Source organism: Saccostrea echinata, unplaced genomic scaffold (genome assembly GCF_033153115.1).
Source record: "Saccostrea echinata isolate AGI-Se365-2 ecotype Australia unplaced genomic scaffold, CSIRO_AGI_Sech_v1 ptg000007l, whole genome shotgun sequence".
Classification (NCBI taxonomy): Eukaryota; Metazoa; Mollusca; class Bivalvia; order Ostreida; family Ostreidae; genus Saccostrea; species Saccostrea echinata.
In genome coordinates, this window is record NW_026889756.1 from 3244788 (window position 1) to 3268798 (window position 24011).

Consider the following 24011-nt stretch of genomic DNA (forward strand, 5'->3'; position numbering starts at 1 on the left):
TAATTGTTTTATGATCAAAGATCTTTTATTTCTTAAACAGACAGTTCTCTATTATAAGGATGAAAATCCAAAAATTGTATGTTTAGTTCCTTTTTCGTATTCGTTTTTAGTCTTTTTTCAACTGAAAAGACAAACTAATAGACGTGTTTTGAAAACATTTATTTTGTACAAGGGAGTAGTTTTTATTTTCGTCCTATGATGTTTGAACCTCCGCTGAAAAGTCTGGAAAAATAGATAATAGTGTAAGACATATTTTGGCAAGTTATTCTTCATTTTTTATTACGATATCACATGTACTTTATTTTATCAAATCTTGGGCATTAAACAGTAAAATAAAAATTTGAATCATTCCTATTTTGGCCGAAATTAACAAGATAAATGGACGGTGAGTCGGACAGAAAACGGAAGAAGACCCATGCAGTCAAGAAGATCCATGCAGACATTCCAGAAAAAATGGTTCAATAAATAGTAAAAGAGAAAGTTCACCTAAACTGACAAATGTAATTATGGCGAGTGGTGCATCTTGCGTCTTTCCAGTATATGTCCGTATTATTGTGATCGAATCCAACAAGCATGCAGTTTTCTGAAGAGTTTCCGTTAGGGCTTCCTGGGGCCCAGTTTGTAAAAGGGCCGATCCTTAGGTTTGTTTCCTCCCATCTCCATTCTCCCTCCACTCCAAAGTCGTTACCACCCACCCAGAAGTTAGCCATACCTATAGCTAGGAGATTTACCATTTAATAATTACTCATCAGTAGTTTGTCATTACTCATCTATACCTAGGAGATTATGTATCTGGTAATTGGTCAACAGAAAATTGTCACATCTCTAGGATTTACCATCTTGTAATTAGTCAACAGAGTTTATCTAGAGATATACATGTTAGAAGAACCGTGTAGTAATGGTCAAACTTTAAATTGTATCAAGTACTAGTATACTAACTGGCAAAATCTTTCTATGACAGAGAATATCTATTACATGTATAGTTATGTGGTAGCATTCTTCTTTCACCTGCACATGGTGGCAATCTCTCTCAGCTAGTTTGGTATTCAAGAGGATACTCTGAGTACGATCAATTTTAAATCTAGACAGGCTACTGAAAAATAAGCTGATTTACAGGGCTATCAACGATTTTGTTAAAAGTTAGCATTTTGCAAATTCTATGGTCGTTACAATGACTTCATTTACAAATATATATATGTGTAAGATATTGTTCGGTATAATTTAACTGACGTGTTTCATGCTAATTGTTAGTCCATTGTTTTTATGATTATTTTGACAACGAATTTCTTCGTTTACCTGATCAATACAGAGGGCTCAGGGCGGGTGTGATTGGTTGACAGGGGATGCTTACTCCTCCAAGGCACCTGATCCCACCTCTGGTGTTTCCAGGGGTTAGAAATTTATCCTGTTCATATTTTTTTTTCTTTTTGTTTAAAGGATTTATGATGTCAATCACTGTTCGCTATCTTAATTTTTTTCATTGTATCAAAAACTATCAACCACGCTACACCCGGAATACTGTATAAGTGTACAAATTCAAAAACATATATATTTCTAAAATAGATTTCAAAGTAATAGCATTTGTATGAACCTGAAAAAACAAATACGAGGGTTGTCCCAGAAAAACGCGAACTTTTTGAATATTTCAGAAACTATTCGCCCAAAACTACTAATGTTTTGCACGTTGTTAGAAAATGATATTTTCGGTATTTTGACAAAATATTTTAGGCTTGTGATGTCTTAAGTATATAAAAACAGCATTTAAAGGGTGCTAAATATAGGTAGTCGGGGCACGGCAATATTTTTGACTTTAAAAAGAAGCATATCCAATAATGTTTTCTTTATTACCAGGCTATAAGGAAATATAATGTCACAAAATTTACCTCCATAAATACGCATTAATCTGGTGTACTCGTTTACAAAAATTCATCAATATGACATCATTAATGACAAATATATGACGTTATATACCAAAACACTTTTATTTAGATATTGTCAAAAATGGTGACGTTTGGCGATAATGTGGAGCACCAAATTATTAAGCAATAATGTGTTGAGCGGGATATGACTCCTGCCCATAAGATAAAAGAGATGTTAACGATGGAAAAACGGAAACATATATCTCGGACACAGGTTTATCCCTAGTCGAAGAGGTTTGGGGGTTGCTTGACTGGTTATCCGATAGAAGATCGTTCTGTAGACCAACAAAAATGAAGACAAACTGAAAGTCAGGAGCTGGGCGTCATAGGCCTAAGTGAAGGCCGTCGTTAAACAATGTGGACTGTTAGGTTTATTATCGGGATTGAGAAATTATGAACTAAAAGAATTAATTCTGTAATCTTTTGTTAACACTAGTATTTGAGATGTATTACTTGGTAAATAAAAGAAAATCAAATACAGTGCCGAATTTATACTTAAACGAATTTTATCAGAAGCACATTTCCAAAGCAAATTCACAAACGCCACGGGCTACGATTTGACGTCGTCAGTGTTGCGCCGACAGTTATTTTGTAAGATTCCTTTACCTGAGATGGAAATATTATTTATATATTTCATTGAAAATTTTATGCATTATTCAAAAACTGTTGGTCATGATGTATGCCAATTTTTAACTTTAAAGTATTATTGAAACAAAAGATATTGAAAAAGTTCGCGTATTTCTGGGACAACCCTCGTATTTAAGATAATGACTTATTTTTCAGTACAATAATCATATTAACATAACAAAATGATTATTAATGTGATATCACATACAGAAACATAACAAAATATAAATAGGTTTGTATGCTTGTAAACTCGAAAGTTTCATTTTTAAGATAAAATATATTTGAAATTAATATACAAAGAGATTAATAATATATAATTTGTTTCTAGGGATGCACGTAACAAATTGTTACATGAATCTATATAAAAAATGACCTAATACCTCATATGGCTCACTTACAACAGAATGACAGAATTTACTGAATCAATTATTACTTCTTTACAATGACGTCATATCTTTTTGGCTACTTTCATGACAATCCAGTGGTCTAGAAAATTTATATGAGGTCAATGATCAAATTATTGAAGCATGTTGTCTGGAATGCTTTTTTTTTCAATTTTTTAAAATTCTTCGTTGCATGTCATTCAATTATTTGAGATAATACATGAGCTTTTAACACAGGTGATATTTATAAATTGATGTTTTCAATCACATGGAATCTTAACTTTATGATTGATATTGCCAAAAAAAATTGTGTAACAAAAATGAAAATTTAAAATCTATTCGGAATTTCCTCTGCATCACCATAAATTTACCTTGTTCTTGCATATTTTTTTTTCAAATAATTTTAAATTTTTCAATTGATATAGAGTTATAACATGGCTATTTTTAGAACAATTCTTGGTTTTACATATTGTACTTTACAGCATTCCGTTTCAGTAAACTAAAACCCTGAGTAAACGTCATCCTTAATAAATTCTCAGTTTATACTTACTAGGACTCGCTAAAGCATTAGAAATAGTTTTGATAATGGACATCTTTTCGTAGTTATCAATTGTCACAAGTAGTGAATTATTGTTTTGTTTACATTTTCTCTGAAATAAAAATAAATGAAATCATATTTCATACAGAAATTATGTAATAAAGTCAGGCAGTTATATGTTGAACAGTACTCAACTATGGTTTTTAATTAATGTTTGGGGATAGTATAAAGCATTTGTAATTTAAAGTTTGTAAATTCAGAAAATATTTAGATCTTGATATGATATAAACTCTATAATTCACAACTGTTTAATGGCGAATCTTAAAAATGACATACTGCTGCATCTATCCAGGTCACGTGGTCTTTTGCAAACATCAGGCAGTATTCACCTACACCAGTCCAGCCTCTGGGGCAGGAAGTGTAAACCCCAGCCAACACTGCAGAACCAAAATAAGAGGAATGCTACTAACCGGATAGTATTTACAATCTTTCGAACAATAAACAATTATAAGTACATAACATATCAACAATAAACAATAAGGTACATAAAAGATTCTTACCAATAAACAGTACACATATTTTCACCAGGTCTGCCATTGTTGTAATGAACTCTACGATAATACAGGTCACGAACCAGGCTTTGTTTATCTGTACATTGGTGCCAAAGGCAGGTAAAAATGTTATTGCTGAAATATGGGTTATATTTATGCAGTATCATAATAAATTTTTAGTGACAGATTCCCTCAAAAATCTTTACTGAAGATTACTAAATCTTTAATATTTCGATTAGTAAATCTTTAATATTTCGATTTACAAGGATATTTGAATATTCTCTAATGAGCTTTCTTAATTAACCATGAAGTTATGTACCAAGAATTCCTACCATGAAACTGTTGGAAGAAAATGTGAAGATAACGAAATACTGATAAAATGCATAAACCCATTTAAGAAAGCAAATCGTGAACAGGGCTCTAAACATGGATTCTTGGAGAAATTAGAGGTGGGATCGGGTGATTATGAGGAGAAAGTATCCCCTGTTGATATGTCACACCCGCCGTGAGTCCTCTGTACGAGTGAGATAAACGGAATAATCAGTAGTAAAATCGGTATAAAAAGAATGGGCCTAACAACTGATGGGAAAATGCTGCCTTCAAAGGTGAAAGTAGAAAACCCTGTAATATGAACTTAATTGTCAGTGGCCTGTCATGGTTTAAAAACTTATCGTACTCGGATCAAATCAGCTGGGAGAAGTAAACACTATATGTAAATAATTGTGGAATATTACTACATTAATAGGGGAAGTTTAATAAGAGGGAAGAACTATTGTCATACAGTTCGTTATTAAGTTAAATTGTTAATTGACCCATATTGTCTGTAGTCAGTAAAACATCCAAATATAAAAGAGATGTGGAGACTCTGTGTTGTCTTATATTTCGAGTCACTGGGATATGTCTAGTTGACATAATTATAAATGCTATTCATGCTATTTATTTTTGAAAAAAAAAGTGACTAGATTTTCCAAAAAAAAATTGGGAGTTTTTTGAGAATACATATATTGAATTTATATTTTAAAAAATATATATATATATATATTATATAAAATGATATGGGATAAAAATGAATTAAGAGCCTTGCTTTGTAATTATTTACAGAATTTCTTTAACTTTGCAATGATAAAAATATTCGTCATGGATGCCATGTTAAGATGTCCTGAAGTATGAATTATAGCATTTTTCAACATGTTCAGAGTCCCATCATTTTCAAGTTTTTAGGATTGCAGAAAAGTAACAGTTAATGTTTCAAAAAAGTGGAAGACTTGATGTCATACACAATAAAAGTATTTGAGGAAAAAACTACAATTCTCCATCTCTGTTTTCCATGATGTGTGTATTAATCAAAACTGAACCAAAACTTTTGTGTTTTTATGCTGTGTTACCATGGCAACAATGAGATTTATTATTTGAATAATATTGCTATAACCTATTTACATAAGGCGAACTTTTTGTATTGTCGCATTATCATTGGTCATTAAGTTTAGTCATGTAATTCCTATTATAAGTAAATTGTGAGTTTTCTCCGGCATAATTTGAAATTTATGGCAAATGAAGCCATTGATTACCGCCTATTCATAGATTGTAAATAATTGTTCTTAAAAAGTGTAATTATTTATTTTGATATATTTCTCAATATATTTTAAGGAGAAAACCAATACTTTAACAAACTCATACTGGCCCGAACTGTAAATACTCAGGGACATGGCAAATGTATATTCCCAAAAAATATAATAGGTTTAGCAGGGAAAGAATTTGCTATGAATAATTATGCTCTTGTGTGAGGAAAAATCAGCAGGGAAATCAGAAAAAATGTAGAATTATTTTGAATATTACATCTGGATACACCAGCATATAAAATAGCAAGAAAGACAACTCTCACGGTCCCATTTGGTTAAAACTAAGACCGTGTTATAAGAGCACTATTTATAACTATGACCCAAGAAATATGCACAAATAAATGATTCTAATTAAATCTGTCGTACTTTCCAGATTTAAAATTCAAACAAATGAAACATTTTCTTAATTTTTATTCTATTCAAAACTCAAAATTCTCAAACTTTGTAATACAAAATTAAAATACTGATTCAAACTGCGCAATCTTCTACTGTTCTGAGCCTCAGGCTCAGCCAGGCTACAACACGTCCATCAATGAACACATCTGGTAAGGAAATGTCAACGACATTTCCAGTTCTGTAGTATTTGCGGAATATTTTCATGTGACGACTTTTTTTTCAAAACTTCTATGCCTCCTCAGATCGACCTCCTCTGTTGAACTGAACCAATCATGATACAACACATCTAATTGTATCAACTAGTTCTTCTGCGTTTAATTTGTTTTGATTTTATCATTTTCTAAACCACCCTATGTGCAGTTTTTGTCCCCTGTTGTTTGTCTTTCCTCTGTTGTGTAGGAACATCAAGGTTATCCTGTAAAGTGAACACATTTTTGGAAATTTTGTTCTCGCTTGTTTTCTCGTCGTCGTTGTCATCATCGTCATCTAAGACACCAGGAATATCCTCTATCTAATAATAAAAATAGTAATAATACTTTATTTAAAGATGGTAACCTGATTAGTGCAAGCACTATCTAATAGAAATTAATTGTCAGATCCAGGTAAACACCTGCATCAAAATATATGAGTAAGCTTGATTTTAGGACTTGAATAATAGTATATTATCGTTTTGATAGATCACAATTCGAACAGCAATTTTTTTTTATTTTTTTCAATCTTTCAGATATTGAGTCCTCATCCACCCCTACCTACAAGACGTAATTAACTGCTATTGAGCTCTTTTCTCACTAACATACTGAACCAACTTACCTATGAATTAATATCTCATTAACTTACATTGGGCCAGTCACAAACTGATACAGACAAACTTACATGTAACTTCCTATCTCATATAAAGTCCCACTCACTGACATTTTCCCAGCCTTCTTCACAAAATAAATTTTAATCGTTGTCTGTTTCATAAACTCAAAACTAAAATTAGACACTTGATTACAACACTGAGGTACATATTGAGACTGAAAACAAACCAATTTCGTAACTATACTCAACGAATTTCCATACATTCTCACTGAAATCTAACCCCTCTACTTCATCACTGCAGTAATATTAATAAGTAACTGATACTTCATCTTCGCTAGCCAGGGGTTTCTGATACGCTACTCTCCTAATAAGCCCTTGGCATACGGTGTTAAAGAAAGTTGGGATTTTTTTCTCAAGTTGTGATTGGAGTTGATCGACATCGTTCGACCAATCAGAAATTGTTTTTTGTAAATGACGATATTTGCGTTCGGGATATATCTTGACTCTGAAAAACGCAAGTAAACAACGATCCGTAAGATAACATGCCATTCTATGAATAGCTATATGGTGTCATCCAACATCTTAAGCTGCGTGCAAAATATGTGATTAAGAATCTATACTGAAGATGTAGATTTGCATTTTAACATGTTTAAATAACAAATTAACATAACTCAATACCTTCTTGTTAATTATTCTTTAAAAAACATTATTGTTTTTAAATACGCTTTTTATTTCTGTCGATGACGCAATCTGTGAGAACCTGGTAAGAATTGTGATCACGTGACGAAAACAATCCCGTCTTTTGTCAGCACCGTATGCCAAGGGTTTATGAGGAGAGTAGCGTATCAGAAACCTTTGGCTAGCGAAGATGCTGATACTTAACCCTGCTTAGCTCGTCACTACATAATACTTCTGTCGTCCTTGTTAAAAATAACTGATGCTTAACCCCAAGATATCTTGTTACTTCATTAATACTAACTGCCCTACGCATCAGAAGTAATTGATACTTAACCCCACCTATATTTCCTCACTACAGTAATACTAACTCTCCTCTTTGTCAGAAAAAAATGATACTCAACCCCACATTTAACTCCTCACTGCAGTATCAGTAAATGTCGTCTTTTTCAGAATTGTGATACTTAGCCCCGCCTTAAACTCCTCACTGCAGTATTTACTGATACTAAACTCCGCCTACCTTATCACTGAAACACAAACAAATACCAAACCTACCTCATCACTGAGACAATAACTAATACGAGGCAGGTTCGATACCTCGTCCCTTATTTACTGATATTAAACTCTACCTACCTCATCACTGAGATCTAACTAAAACTGAACCTACGTCGTCACTGAGTCACTCTCTTATACTGAGTCTACTTCATCACTGAATCACTAAAATTGAACCTACCTTAAAATTAAATCACCTATAAGAACCTACCTCATCACTTAGTCACTAATACGAACCTACCTCTTATTAAATCACTAATACTGAACCTTCGTCACTAAATCACTAATACTGAAGCTACCTCGTCACTGAACCATTAATATTGAACCTACATCATCACTGAATTACTAATACTGAACCTACTTCATCACTGAATTACTAATACTGAACTTACTTCATCACTGAGTCACTTATACTGAACCAACCTCGTCACTGAAACACTAAAACTGAACCTACCTCATCACTGAATCACTAATACTGAACCTACCTCGTCACTCAATCACTAATACTGAACCTACCTCGTCACTCAATCACTAATACTGAAACTACTTCATCACTGAATCACTAATACTGAACCTACCTCGTCACTGAATCACTAATACTGAACCTACTTCATCACTGAATCACTAATACTGAACCTACTTCATCACTGAATCACTAATAGTGAATCTACCTCATCACTAAATCACTAATATTGAACCTACTTCATCACTGAATCACTAATACTGAACCTACTTCATCACTGAATCACTAATACTGAACCTACTTCATCACTGAATCACTAATACTGAACCTACCTCGTCACTGAATCACTAATACTGAACCTACCTCGTCACTGAATCACTAAGACTAAACGTACCTCGTCACCGAATCACTAATACTGAACCTACCTCATCAATGAATCAAGAATACTGAACCTACCTCATCACTGAATCAATAATATTGAACCTACCTCATCACTGAATCACTAATACTGAACCTACCTCAACACTAAATCATTAATATTGAACCTACCTCATCACTGAATCACTAATACTGAGCATACCTCATCACTGAATCTCTAATACTGAACCTACCTCATCACTGAGTCACTAATACTGAACCTACCTCGTCACTGAATCACTAATACTGAACCTACCTCATCACTGAATCATTAATACTGAATCTACCTCATCACTAAATCACTAATACTGAACCTACCTCATCACTGAATCACTAATACTGAACCTACCTCATCACTGAATTACTAAAACTGAATCTACCTCGTCACTGAATCACTAATACTGAACCTACCTCGTCACTGAATCACTAATACTGAACCTACTTCATCACTGAATCACTAATATTGAAACTACCTCATCACTGAGTCACTAATACTGAACCTACCTCGTCACTGAATCACTAATACTGAACCTACCTCGTCACTGAATCACTAATACTTAATCTACCACATCACTGAATCATTACTATTGAACCTACATCATCACCTAATCACTAATACTGAACCAACATCGTCACTGAATCACTAATACGTACTAAACCTACATTATCACTGCATCTATCACATCAATGAGTCACTAATACTGAACCTACCTCGTCACTGAATCACTATTACTGAACCTACTTCATCACTGAATCACTTATACTGAACCTACTTCATCATTGAATCACTAATACTGAATCTACCTCATCACTGAATCACTAATAATGAATCTACCTAATCACTGAATCACTAATACTGAACCTACCTCACTGAATCACTAATACTGAATCTACCTCATCACTGAATCACTAATATTGAACCTACCTCGTCACTGCAGCACATGCGCTTTGCGTCCCAGACGCTCTCCACCAAACAAAGAAGCATACAGCTGAGGTACATAACAATGATGATAAAAATAACGACGTGGAGGCGATACAAGGTGTCACAGTCCACTACCATTTCTGTCCCATCCCTGTTAAATATAGGATAAAAAATTATTACTACTTTTACCCATACAAAAAATTTAAATTATATTTCTTTACTTCTTAGAGGATAAGAATGCCTTTAGAACTTCTGAATATGAATGTATGATTATCGTACAGGCTCAAAATTCTAATAAATAATAAAAAAAAAATCAGTAGCATACAAAATCAATATTTTTAATCATATTTATTTATGTTTTTTTATGATTACCTGCAGTCACACACAGTCCCGTTTAGGTAGCAGCTTTCCATGTCGAAAGTTCGTACGTTATTGGAGATCGCCATGAATGACGTCATAGAGATCAAAAGAGTGAGTACAAGAAAGGCGGCGTGAATGTTTAACTGAAAAAGAAACAAAACAAATTATACAAATAACTGAATCACATACACCGAGATTATCAGATTGTCATTTTTTGATCCAGTAATGTAATTTTATTATTTTGATTTTACCATGCAGGGTAGGTGTAAACACAAAATGACATAAAAATTGGCATTAAGAAGTGGAAGGGAATTTATAATTCATTGTACATTGTATTGTCATGTATGAATACTTACCAGCCATTTCATGACATCTCTATAAATAGCTAAGATTACTCCCAGAAAACCAGATATTCCAAACTAGAAATAGAAAGAAAGGGGGGGATATTTTACAAAATATAGGATTATTCATAAAATTATTATTATCAACACTATTAAAACTCGATGCCTTGTCATTTTTGAAAGGTTTGAAAAATTATCTTTAAAAAATTAAGTGACTCGCATTCACTAAAATTATTAATCTTTATACAATATTTTTATAATTTTTCGGAAGATTTTGCTGACGATAAATAATTTAAAAATAGTTAAAATGGGGGAAGCTTCTGTGGATTTGATACAAAGAAATTGTATGTTCTCTAAACCGTTCCTTCGTGGGAATTAATCAACATAAACAGATGCTAGCAGTCGCTTCTCATTATTATATAGGAATGTAGTATGTCTGACTTACCACTACGATAGGGAAGAGAAATATATGACCGGTGGTGGACGTGTCCGGAAACACGGGCTCCGACAACCCAGTGTTGGCAAGGATCGTTATAATTAAATCTAAAATTAAATTAACTACAATTAAGTTATCAATTCCTTACTTTGCATGTTGACAAAATAATATAAATGCATGCAGTGTAATATATATAGTATGTAATGTAAAGATACATTTTGAAATAATTTTCATGAATAACTACCTCTTTACAATAAAAATAGAATGGTAGAATGTCAGATGTGTGGACAATCAAAGAATTTCCTATTCTAAAACAAATTTCTTTAATAAAAATAACTTGAACACATGGGATGAAAATTCCTGTGCTCTCTCTCTCTCTCTCTCTCTCTCTCTCTCTCTCTCTCTGACTTACCCCCCGTTAAGAGACTTCCGGATAAGAGACCAGATATCAACTTCTCACGGTTCCTTCTACAGAACTCACGCATCGTCAGGACCGTTCCTTCATCTTCGTCAACTTTTCGTAAATGTACAGACCCAGATTTCGTAATGAGTTTTTCATTGTCGTTTCAAAATTCTCCGATCAAATAACAATGTCGTTTTAAAATCAAGGGGCTGAATGCATACATTGAAACAGCTGAGAGAATCTGAATGGGCCTCCATCTAGTGGAACCAACGCAAATTCTCCTTTAAAAAGTTTCAAGGTGTCGGGGTGTACAAAGTGTTTGCCTTATGTGTGGATAAAATGTCTTAAACGAAGTTTATTTTATGTTTATTTGTCTACGTTGACCACTGTGACGCCCGGCGCTTATGGAAATTTTGATAGTTTAAACTTTTGTTATTTTTATTTAGGCCTTTAAACTTGGCTGATCGCTCAATCGATATCTTCCGGAATGAATGAATTTGTTTTTGTATCTCTAATGGTGTACTGTATACAGTCTCATTGTACAAAACTTCACCTTAAAAAAAACATAAAATTTAATATCAAAATGTCTAATCTTATAATATAGGCTTTAAAGCACATTTAAAATCAGTGAGGAGGTTTAAAGAAATCGTACACCTCTTTTAAATACCACTTTATATTTTTTTGTGGACAGTGCATGTGTTAAAGTACATGTAACCTAATGTGTCATCCCGCGTTCCAGTTAAACTTAGCATATTAGGCCATCTTTAAAAAAAATTATTTGGTTGCCCTCTCCCAACCGAGTGGCTAAAAATGGCCCGACTCAAAACTTTTTTAACTTCCAGGAAGCAATTATTTTTTCATGCATTCCGGAAAATAAATTTTGAAAATTCAGCATTGATTTTGAAACTTTTTGAGAAAAAAAATTCCCTCGCCTACCTACCGACCCAATTTTTTCATCATGAGTCGGGAGAGGGCAAACAAACATTATTTTAAAGTTGGCCTTATTTATTTATTTATTTATTTATTTATTTATTTATTTATTTATTTATTTATTTATTTATTTATATTTGGCAAAAAAAATATTGGAAAGTTTGACCAGCTTTCTTCTTCGATACATTGAATAAGTTTATCGATTTGTTTTGATGATGCATTCCATTTTGAATACTACAGCTGTAGTATACTAGAATCGTGTGACAGAAAAAGGATTTTTCACACAAATTTTGTCAAATTAGGAATTTTTTTCCTAAATTAACAGATGCATGTAGACAGCTTTAATTAACTCTGTTCACTTTCATGATAGATTTGTTCATTGTAAAATTGTTTACTTTTAAAACACACAATACTGACAAAGTGTGTTAAAATTCCACAAGAAGAAAGGAGGAATTTGAACCGCACATTGTAAAAAAGCTATACATTATTTTAAAAAAAATCATGCCAAAGTTTAAGGAATCTAAATTGATTTAACAGTCCCGTTGTGTATTTAGTGTGTATGGTTGTGCATCAGTGTGTGTGTGTGTGGGGGGGGGGGGGGGGGTTACCACATGTATTCAAGACCTAACATTAATACTGTCAATATGAGAGAAATATATGAGGAGTAATCTATGAAAATGGATTTGACAAAACTCAGTCGATCTTTGCTTAAATAGATTTGTGTGTAAATTTATAGGTTCCTCAAATTAAGACATTTTTTCACCTCCCGTTAATATTCTTCCATTTATGAAGTAGTTTGATTACAAGGAACACATTTTTTTATTAGACCCCATCTCTGATAACAGCACATAAATCGTGAAATTGTCTAGCTTTTATTATTAATATTATTTTCAGCGTACATGTTATAATCCTAAAGCGTCAAACTCCGCTGAATATTAGTTACATATTAGCATTATTGACTGATTCAAAGCGATTGTGTGTCCTAGCGATCGTGTTACCTTCTGTGGTGGCCCACCTTCCGTACCTGCAACAGGTGAACTAAACTAACAAGTCAATTTCACGTAACAGCTGACTTTCTTTGTACACGTGTCAGAAAAAAAGTACTCGTTAAAACATTTCAAATTATTTTTTCGGACTTAAAAGGACTATTAATAAGCGCCCAACCTTGAATGTGAGTAATTTTAAAATAAAGCCAATTATCTTAACCTTTTTTCTTGCTTTTAATCAATATTACACGCCTTAAGGAACCGGAGGGGGGGACGAGGAGCTTTTAACCCTCCTCCCTTATTTTGCTAATGTATCTTTTATGCAATAGAAACAACAACTTATTTACGGTTGTGCCCCCTAAATGATAATCTTCTGCACCCAACCACCTTTTAATTTATTTTTTTTCTCTGAGGAATTGTTTTTTAATTATGTGTCCCTCCCTCAAATGAAATCAGTATCTAAGGGTCTGTACTAAGTATTTTACAGAATGTAGACGGGTGAAGCGACAGTGTCTTGTTCTCAATATGTTTCTTTATACTGGAAACTGTGAAGTTTTAAATGTTTTATAAATGTGGCCTTCTTAATGAAGTCGAGGACTTTATAATTACTAAAAATATACTTTCTTGAAATGTTTTTAGAATTAATTGTTTATATCTAAAAATAGGTGAAATAATAAGTGATGTCAGCATATGCATGCCTGTAGCTAACTCAATTAATAATACACATCAAATTAAGTCGTTCACCTTCAAATTACATATATGTGTGACACTTAAAAGTTATATATATTAGGCCAAATAAAAAAATATGTGTGGTTCCGGTTACCCGACCTTCCCTATCTTATACCCCCGACTCTAAACTTTTTTTTGGCAATTTTCATATTTTTTCCGGAATTTTCCCCGATTTCCATCAATGGCTTCGGTTTAAGTTTTAGTTTCAGCAATGACGACCTCCTTACAAAACATAGTGCAAGTGTTTAATAGTATTAAGTCCAAAGCAAGCTAGCATGTAGGTGTCCCCTACCAATATTGACTAGTATAATATGTTGACGGTGCGACCGTTGGGGCGAGCGCATTGTTCACTTCATTTTAAGATCCGCCTCTTCAAACCGCACGAGACATTTGGAACGTCTAGACTGTGACGTCACATGACGTCGTATGTTAGCTGCATTTCCATAAACAAAGTTTAAAAAGTGCAAATATTTTAACAAAGAACGTTTAACCCTTTTGCTGCCGTACAGATTTCCAGTTCAAATTACGTACTGTGCCGTGACAGTTTTCTATTACGTTGAAACTATGACGTAACGTAACTATGACGTCACAAACAATGTAGATAAAGGTATAAATACTTATTCGCGTTAAAATAGAGACAACAGAGAACAAATTCTAAAAAGACTAGCCCCTTCGGAAAAAGATTACAATTATAGAACACACATAATTTATGCTCAAATATTTTTTAGAAGATCTAGTACTTTATGTTACATATTTTTCTTATTTAAAAAAATATAACCCCATACCTAATTCACATGAATTATAAGGTATGGGGTTAAATTCTTTAAAATATAAAAAATATGCAACATCAAGGAACCGTGCAGCGGATTGTCAAAACATAAATCATAGTTTCATCGAGAAAATGAAAAAAAAAAATGAATTAGTCGATCTAAAAATCCACCTGTGAGTGAATGAGCAATAAGTTACGATAGCTCATGTTTTAAAGCTTTTCTAGACAGGTTCCGAGCATCATTACTATCCGATCGTCACTGTGAGCACATGTAATGCTCTGTTTGAATCAGGAATACGCATTATTAAGCTCATTTTGTAAACTTCTCTTTTCCGTATTTTTTTTTCAATAGCCGTCCATGATGGCAATCTGATTATTTTTCAGAAAAATTTCTAACACACACGATGCCATAACGTTAATGTGTGTGAAGGTCAAACTTATACTGATTCAACATTTCTAATTTCCTGGGAACTTTTCGCCATCTAAACATTTGGTTGTAGTTACTAATATTCACTTTTAGTTTAATTACTTGGAGTATATTTTTCCATTCTTTGACATTTTCCATTTAAAAAAAGAAAAACCGTGGAATATCTGTAAACTGTGCGTAAGACTGTTAATCAAATATTAAAAAACCGTAATTCTGTTTTTTTTTTAATGGAAAAAATATGAGAAGAAAATATAAAAATGTCTACTCGGTAGACCTCATTTTTACCCTACAAAATCTCTGAAGAATACAAGAGCTTCCGGGGGCTTCGCCCCAGATCCCCGCCTACTTTTTGCCCCCCCCCCTTCAATTCCTGGATCCGCGCCTGCCGTGGATCAAGTATACTGCATATAGTGAAGTTAAAAATATACAAATGCAATGTAATTGAAACGCAGTGATACATTAATAACTACTTATAATTTTGGGGGGGGGGGTTACCAGTAAAGGTTTTCTAAGACATGAAAATTCTATTTGCAAAAATAAGGTTAATGAAAAAAAGGTTAATATCTGTTCGTACACCTTATACATATTTTTTGAACGTAGACCTTACATGTTACCACATGCACACACACCCCTTTCCCTGAAACCTTTTGTATTGTTTAAAATTATAATTATGATTGTTATGGTTATATATATATATTTTTTTAATGCATCATATACTTTTCTATTTGTAATTTTTTTCTTTGGACTCTTTCTCGTGAATATACTTCAGAATACTAAATATATTTTTGCGGCCGATTTGATGCTTTGCATCATTTTAACTTGTTGTAATCTTGTTCTCATATATTATAACCTGGAATACACCGACGAAGACGTACGTTACTTTCAATTTTTTCTTCAGTGTCTGGTACCACCCTTAATCGGGAACTTGGATGCATTCTGTGGATTTTTTTTTTTATTCAATCAAATGAAGAGACTTAGATTTAATTAAAAAAAACTTGTTCTTTTTGTAATTTTACTACATTTTTCTACAAATTTACAATATATATTACTTGTATCACAGGTACTTCTTTCTGTAATAATTATTTAAACCATAGTGTAATAATGTTATTGTTCTGTTATGGGTTAAAAGATATAACTGAAACAGGAGTCTGTGCTTTGTATTTGGTGCTAGATATATAAAAACACCCTCAAGGACTTTAAAGAATTAAGAAACATTTCATTTGGTAAAACTACCAGGTAAATATTCCGTCAACACACGTGTATCTTACAATGTGCATCTATATGTAAGTACCGGTAGTAGTTGACCTTAAATGCCTCGCCTACAGCTGTAGCTGTTAGAAAATAAAGTCAATAATGTATTACTATACTTGGTTAAGTTACATTGGGAGGAAATCAAGATCTTAGGGCTTAGGGGTATTTGCGGGTGGGGGTGGGGGGTGGGGGATCTTGCTCCGATTCGAAGATATTTTGCCCTCCCTTTTCGCCGATATACCATCCCGGGATAATAAGGAGTTTTTTCCTCCACAAATTATATTTATTAAACTACCATACACTTTACACAGTCGCGATTTTTTTTTTTTTTTTTTTTTTTTTTTTTTTTTTTTTTTTTTTGCTTTCCCTCCAGATTAAGTAATCTGTTGTAAACTGCATTTCTCTGTATAAACTTGTGATGCTCCCAAGGATAAAACGTTATATAGTCGATTAAAAAGCTCTACAAGGCTTACATGTTACATGTATATTGTTAAACTGTATGGTATATAATGCCGATTTTAGATTATGAAAAAAAAATATTTACATAAATTACAATGATTTTGCAATACTAGTATTTCATATTTACCACGATCAAAACATTATATTCTTGCAACTGATGAAAAATTATTCCCATGTTTAAGATAAATAAATAATATTTTTTCTCCCACTGGAACTTAATTTGATTACTTATATCGTTCAGACAAAGATTGGAGATGTTGATAAAATTCCTTAATTTTAAATTAGAATGCATTGTTTACATTTTCCAAAGATTCAGACAAATGAAATGCCTGTTTAAAATTCCTGTTCATTCTCACAATTTTCAGTAATATTATATTAAAATAATTGATTGTTTTCTGCATCAAGAGGCTAAAATGGCGCGAAACTCAGAATGATGACGGAACGTCATAATCAGTTTTCCTTGTGACGTAATGAGTTAACAGTAGGCCCAAAATAGGCCCATGGCACTTAACGTAGTTTTTGAAAATAGGCCCAAAATAGGCCCACGGCACAAAGAATGTTAATTAATCTACTATCTGCATGCAATAGCCATTAATTAAGGTGAGTTTATTTTTTGTGAAATTTTAGTTGTTGTCACCGCGTGAACGAAGTTAGCAGCGAGAACAAGAAGCGATGCATTGTGGGTCAGAATTACTGCGGAAAAAAATTCTATTGAATGAATGTGCAGTAGTCCGAATTTTCTCTTCGCCCAGGCGTTGTCGTTAGAGCTCGCAGTGACGAGCGGCGCTTCGCGCCGCTCGCTGCGCTCGCTATTATCACATCACATCTAAATGCCATTTGCAAAGCAGTGATAGGTATTATTTAGAAAAATTTAGAAAATCATTTTGTTAAAAAAAAAAAAAAAAAAAAAAAAAATTCCCTACCTACCTACCCTAATTTTTATGGAAGTGTAACCGGAACCACACATATTTTTTTGTTTGGCCTTAGAATCATATCTAGAGGCAAAGTATTTCAGTTTCTTTTGAAAGCCAATGTATCAATATTTAAACAAATAAATGTTGGAAGTCAAATTATGAGTGTCATATTCAAAATTGGAAGCTTACATGTAAGTAGCAAATACTAGCTGTTTTGTTATATCTACTTTTTAATTCAAACGATTCGTGCGGCTGACGAATATATATTTTCCTAATTTAATAATGTTTTCGGATTTTTTTCTTTTAATTTTTAACATGGAAAGAGGACAATCACGGTACCAAAGATCTTTGAAATTTGATTTATCATTTATTGTTAGTATTGACCATGCTGCGACAAAAAGTGAGAGAGGGGGCAATTAGCCTTTTAGTGAAAGCAAAACAGGGGGGGGGGGGGGGCAGTCCCTCCTCAATACTACGTGCCTGCATCCAGAGTGTACATGCGCCGACAAACTTTCTCATTCCATTGAATTTAACCATATGTTGCACTAGTCGCTTTATCTATTTGATCTGTTTTATTGTATATTAAATTCAAATTTTTAATCAATGGTCCATGTTTACAAATTTTAAATATGCCTACAGGTAAAGCCCAGTTGACTTCCGGTTATGCACTTGCATGTAACTTTAATAATGTATAGAATTTTCGATTAAATTATTTAAAAATATTCAATACAAGATAGCTTTTATATTGTTTAAAATGTATATTTACTATTTTGAACTTAGGTTGGGATGAAGACTGAAAGTGACCACAAGAACAGAAAGACACGAAAACTTGGAAGATTTGTAAAAGTGTTTCGGAGATTTTTTAGGAACTCCAAGAAAGGTACTCGTAATATCTTTATAATATGCCTATTGGAGAGAAAGATGTGTAAGTTTACAAATTTCTATCAAATTAGAGTTGTTCGTTTTCTCAGTGCATGCCAAAAATCACAAATTATAAACTTTGACATTCAATTCACCTTGATTCAAGGCTATAAAATATCCACCTAGATAGACAACTTTTTGTGTCAAGTTTATCATATTTTCATCTGATGATATAGAACAGACTTCTTTAGAATATCGGTTTTTTTTCACTGTTTCAATGACCTTGAATAAATGATCTGGATCAGGGTCATACCACACTTTTTTATGAAAATGCAATATATGCCCCTTTTAATGCATTTGTGTAATAAAATAATGAAATCGGTGATTTTACCATTCCTGTAACATTCCCCTTCTCGTACTGTGTATATTTATTGGTAACAGGATGTATTAAGTGTATTGAAGGATACACACATACAACCCTATATTTACAGAAGTGTCATTTTGCGCTACTCACATTCAGATGGACAGGGATTAATTTTCAGACGTGTCTTTGTCATGTCACTCACATTCAGATGGGGAGGATTATATTTTCAGACGTGTCTTTGTCGAGTCACTCACATTAAGATGGACGCGGTTTATATTTAAATCAGCCTTTGTCTTTGTCATGCCGCTCACATTAAGATGGGCGGACTTTATATTAATCAGACGTGTCCTAGTTGTGTCACTCACATTCAGATGGGCAGGGTATATTTACAGGTGTGTCTTTGTCGCGTCACTCACATTAAGATGGTCGCGGTTTATACCTGTATTATCAGCCTTTGCCTTTGTCATGCCACTCACATTTAGATGGGCGGACTTTATATTATCAGACTTGTCTTTGTTGTGTCACTCACATTCAGATGGACAGGGTTATATTAATTTTACAGGTGTGTCTTTGTCGCGTCACTCAAATTAAGATGGGCGGGGTTTATATTATCAGCCTTTGTCTTTGTCATGCCACTCACATTTAGATGGGCGGGGTTTATATTATCGGACGTGTCTTTGTCGTACCACTCACATTCAGATGGGTGAGGATTATATTTACAGGGCGTGTTTTGTCTTGTCACTCACATTCGGACAGATGGGGTTTATATTTTCAGGCGTGACTTTGCCGTGTCACTTACATGTATATAGCCGGGGTTAATATTTTAATCCGTGTCTGTCGTGTCACTCACATTAAGATGGACGGGGTTTATATTTTCAGGCGTGACTTTGTCGTGTCACTTACATTCAGATGGGCGGGGTTTATATTTTCAGGCGTGTCCTTGGCGTGTCACTTACATCAGATGGGCGGGGTTTATATTTTCAGGCGCGTCTTTGTTGTGTCACTTACATTTAAATAGGCGGGGTTTATATTTTCATCCGTGTCTGTCGTGTCACTCACATTAAGATAAGCGGGGTTTATATTTTTCAGACGTGACTTTATCGTGTTACTGACATTCATATGGGCATGGTTTATATTTTCAGGTGTGACTTTATCGTGTTACTGACATTCATATGGGCTGGGTTTATATCTTCAGGCGCTACAATATCGTGTTACTGACATTCATATGGGCAGGGTTTATATTTTCAGGTGTGACTTTATCGTGTTACTGACATTCATATGGGCAGGGTTTATATTTTTCAGGCGTTACCTTATCGTGTTACTGACATTCATATGGGCAGGGTTTATATTTTCAGGTGTGACTTTATCGTGTTACTGACATTCATATGGGCAGGGTTTATATTTTTCAGGCGTTACCTTATCGTGTTACTGACATTCATATGGGCAGGGTTTATATTTTCAGGTGTGACTTTATTGTGTTACTGACATTCATATGGGCAGGGTTTATATTTTTCAGGCGTTACTTTATCGTGTTACTGACATTCATATGGGCTGGGTTTATATCTTCAGGCGCTACAATATCGTGTTACTGACATTCATATGGGCAGGGTTTATATTTTCAGGTGTGACTTTATCGTGTTACTGACATTCATATTGGCAGGGTTTATATCTTCAGGCGCTACAATATCGTGTTACTGACATTCATATGGGCAGGGTTTATATTTTCAGGTGTGACTTTTTCGTGTTACTGACATTTATATAGGCACGGTTTATATTTTCATCCGTGTCTGCCGTGTCACTCACATTAAGATGGGCGGGGTTTATATTTTATTTTTCAGGCGTGACTTTATCGTGTGACTTACATTTATATGAGCGGGGTTTATATTTTCAGGCGTGTCTTTGTCCTGTCACTCACCCCCGGCTGAGGAAGATGGGTGGATGTACGACAGAATCTCCAGAACTCTGGTCTGGATGGGATAGTGGTCTATCATTCAGGTGAGAAATAAATTTACTGACCTTGAAACATCTGATTTGCTTAATCTGTAAAATATAAATTTTTATTTTATAGAGAATATTTTGTAGAGAATATACAAGTTAATTCAAAGAATCTTAATAGGACGACGGACTTTATCAACGGAACACACGGCCGTTTTTGCTTCTGTTAGAGAAGCGAGACCGAACTTGGCTTTCTAACGATGCTTGAGATAATTATATTATCCAGAAACACTGTGCAACAATATACAAAATTGGGAACTTGACCCTTTGCCCCTTCACATCTTAATCAATTTTGGTCATATTTTTGTTATGGACAATATTGAAGTCAATTTGAAAACCATTTTACTTCTTGTGACCTAGGGAATTATGATATGACACTTCATTGCAAAAGCTTTTATCAAAGTAATGTGTACCATTTCATACCTTGTATCAATTTAATTGTGACCTTGACCTCAAAATCATTAGGAGTCGTCATTCCTGAGTCATGAGAGACATCCCTTTAAGTTTTTTTTCAAAATTTCACAGAGAATTAAACATTATACAGATACTTATATTTTATGTAATTGATGAATTTGTGACCTTGACCTTTTGTCTTCAATATCGATAAGGATCTTTTCTAAGTCGTACCGAGTCATGATATGTGAAATTTCGTTACAAAAGCTTATGTACATTCACAGATATCGTCTGAAACCTAAAATGTTACAGAAAAGCAAAATGACGAAAGTATAGACTGTCGGATTGACAGACCTTATAATCTTAATATCCCCCGCATTTAGCCCTTCTCCGTAGTCTGTTTGTCTGTCGGTCCTTCACGGTGAGCTACCGGTATACTTTTTAAAACATGCCAGATGGAATACGTGATTAGCATACATAGGTTTTTAGAATAGTTACAATTAAAATGCCAGAGTATTTGACTTGAGAGTTTGAGTTTGAATTTTATCTATTTAAAGGCGTTCTCTCTTTTAATCCATTAAACGTTAGAAACTCAGCATTGCATTAGCAAAGAACCATGTATTTTATGTTAAAGACCTTTATTAATTTGCTCCTTATTTCTCTTCTTTGATTAAAAATTAGTCGTTACAGATACAGATAACATGCGTAAGCAGGTCGCTTTGTCAAATACCACAATTACCGACATCCTAGTCTTGACCTTTGATCTAATTTTAAAAAAAAAAAATGGAATATAGCTTTAGTTTATCACAAAACATCCCTTAAGCTTCTGTATTCAAAATGTTGCCATCACACCGACATTGTGTTTCTTGGAATTAACTCTGATATGTGAGCAGTTTGACATGACATGATTAGTATCTATATAATGTCATTAATGAAATGTATAATGACAGTAATACCACATGCATGAATATCCAAATTGAGTGTGTGACCGTTTAAAAGTGACCATTTTCATAAATCATACAACAGATGTCTTTGATGTGTAATGCAATAAAATATTGGACGTGCTGAAAATTAAATGCATTTGTGTATTGGTGATTTGTTGGTAAGTATATATGTGCATGTTTACTTTATCTGTTTCTTATGGAAATATAATTATTCTTATATGTATCTCCGAGCTGACATTTGTTTTTACTAAAAATCCATCATATTGGATCATTTTCAATTTGCATTTTTATAACATTTAATTTTATTGTGAGAAAAGGGAATTCCAGAGGGTTTCGTTTTACCAAATTCTTCCACCAAAATTTGGCATACCTTATTATTATAATTACAGAACTTGAAGTACAATTCAGCTCGACTTCGACAACATAACGATTTAAAAAATATATTTTATTGTAGGGGAGTAAAGATTCAGGTTTCTTCTATTTTCAGATGTATGAATTTTCTTGGACTCTATTTTACATTGGCTGGATTAGGGTCACGTGATGAAACCATTTTTTCTAATTCTTTTCCTCGTTATCAGCCTTTATCATGACATCAGAGCTATAAAACAAGGTTAGACATTATCCCTTTAGTTTACATTATGACTTAATTTTCTACTCAACAACATATGTTCAGGATCCTACAAATTTTTTATCAGAGTGAGGGGGTTTTAAATTTATCAGAATTTTTTTTTTAATTCATTTTTTGTCATTTATTTTACAAAAACTTAAGAAATATATTTTTTTAAATTAAACTTTTTTCACTTGAAAATACTCGATCATCGCTAACCAAGAGTTTTCGGTCCACTCCGCTCCCCATCATGGGGAGCGAAGTGGACCGAAAACTCTTGGCTAGCGAAGATGCGTTTTCTCGAACTCTTCGGGACCAAGATAAAACTTCCGAGATATCAGAGGGTAAAAAACATAAAGAAAAACTGATAAGGATTAGCAACTCATTTTGACAAATCCCTGGTATTCGAGATATCGGTATTCGATATAACGATGTTCTACTGTATGTAAAACTAAAGCACATCTATATATCATATTAACAGTACATGTACGTACTGCTGCCAAAATAGATATGTACGCAGATCAGCAGACTTTCGTTCTCAGATCACTTACAAAAATATGAAATCATTTACATAATTTTGATTTTAACTTTATATTTTACTAACAGAGTGTTTGTTGCCCGCCTATGAAGGACAGTACCTAAGCCTCCACATTTATTGGTTCTACAGCCCCACCCTGGGGCAGTGTGTAAGGAGGATGTTCGGTGGCCCATCAGCTCCGGGACAAAATCATTTCGATTCCCTGGAAGATTGCCAGCAGACCTGCATGGACTAAAACACTCTACACGTATAGCACAGCACAAAATAAAGGACGCATTTAAATATTTAAATACATCTTTGGAAATTCATGGCTGATTTATTAATTAATATCGGTTTCAATCTTATACGTGAATTTAAAGTCAATATTTCAAAACGTAAAGGTTGGAGCAAGAGGCTAAAAAATTATTTTTGTTCCTCAGGCCAAAAGTTTCAATATAATTA

At 33.6% G+C, this 24011-nt stretch overlaps 2 protein-coding genes and 1 long non-coding RNA gene across 3 annotated transcripts; 1 reads left to right on the plus strand and 2 right to left on the minus strand.

The window, feature by feature from the left end:
- Positions 1-167: 167 nt before the first annotated feature.
- LOC133180852 (lithostathine-1-like) lies at positions 168-4074 on the minus strand. The gene is made up of 5 exons (XM_061315302.1): positions 4028-4074; positions 3804-3904; positions 3480-3579; positions 487-718; positions 168-222 (listed from the first exon to the last, which is right to left on the minus strand). The coding sequence occupies exons 1-5, from the start codon at positions 4062-4064 to the stop codon at positions 183-185; spliced, it is 510 nt and encodes a 169-aa protein (XP_061171286.1). The 5' UTR covers positions 4065-4074; the 3' UTR covers positions 168-182.
- A 2034-nt stretch (positions 4075-6108) lies between these two features.
- Positions 6109-11485, minus strand: LOC133180853 (uncharacterized). Its single transcript, XM_061315303.1, has 6 exons — positions 11413-11485; positions 11010-11107; positions 10580-10642; positions 10236-10366; positions 9867-10014; positions 6109-6544 (listed from the first exon to the last, which is right to left on the minus strand). The coding sequence occupies exons 1-6, from the start codon at positions 11483-11485 to the stop codon at positions 6374-6376; spliced, it is 684 nt and encodes a 227-aa protein (XP_061171287.1). The 3' UTR covers positions 6109-6373.
- Positions 11486-13428: 1943 nt separating this feature from the next.
- LOC133180854 (uncharacterized) lies at positions 13429-21085 on the plus strand. Its single transcript, XR_009720402.1, has 3 exons — positions 13429-13504; positions 18649-18748; positions 20985-21085. It is a non-coding gene; the product is annotated as an uncharacterized LOC133180854 (long non-coding RNA).
- Positions 21086-24011: the final 2926 nt, after the last annotated feature.

What these genes read in the sequence shown, in the direction of transcription:
- LOC133180853 (XM_061315303.1), bottom strand. Translation starts at nt 11,485, where the DNA reads ATGCGTGAGTTCTGTAGAAGGAACCGTGAGAAGTTGATATCTGGTCTC. An exon ending in CGGAAGTCTCTTAACGGGGG is followed by an intron (nt 11,108 to 11,412) that starts GTAAGTCAGAGA and finishes ATTTAATTTTAG; the next exon opens with ATTTAATTATAACGATCCTT. An exon ending in GAGATGTCATGAAATGGCTG is followed by an intron (nt 10,367 to 10,579) that starts GTAAGTATTCAT and finishes TTTCTTTTTCAG; the next exon opens with TTAAACATTCACGCCGCCTT.
- LOC133180852 (XM_061315302.1), bottom strand. Translation starts at nt 4,064, where the DNA reads ATGGCAGACCTGGTGAAAATATGTGTACTGTTTATTG. An exon ending in AATATGTGTACTGTTTATTG is followed by an intron (nt 3,905 to 4,027) that starts GTAAGAATCTTT and finishes TTGGTTCTGCAG; the next exon opens with TGTTGGCTGGGGTTTACACT. An exon ending in AATTACATTTGTCAGTTTAG is followed by an intron (nt 223 to 486) that starts GTGAACTTTCTC and finishes CTATTTTTCCAG; the next exon opens with ACTTTTCAGCGGAGGTTCAA.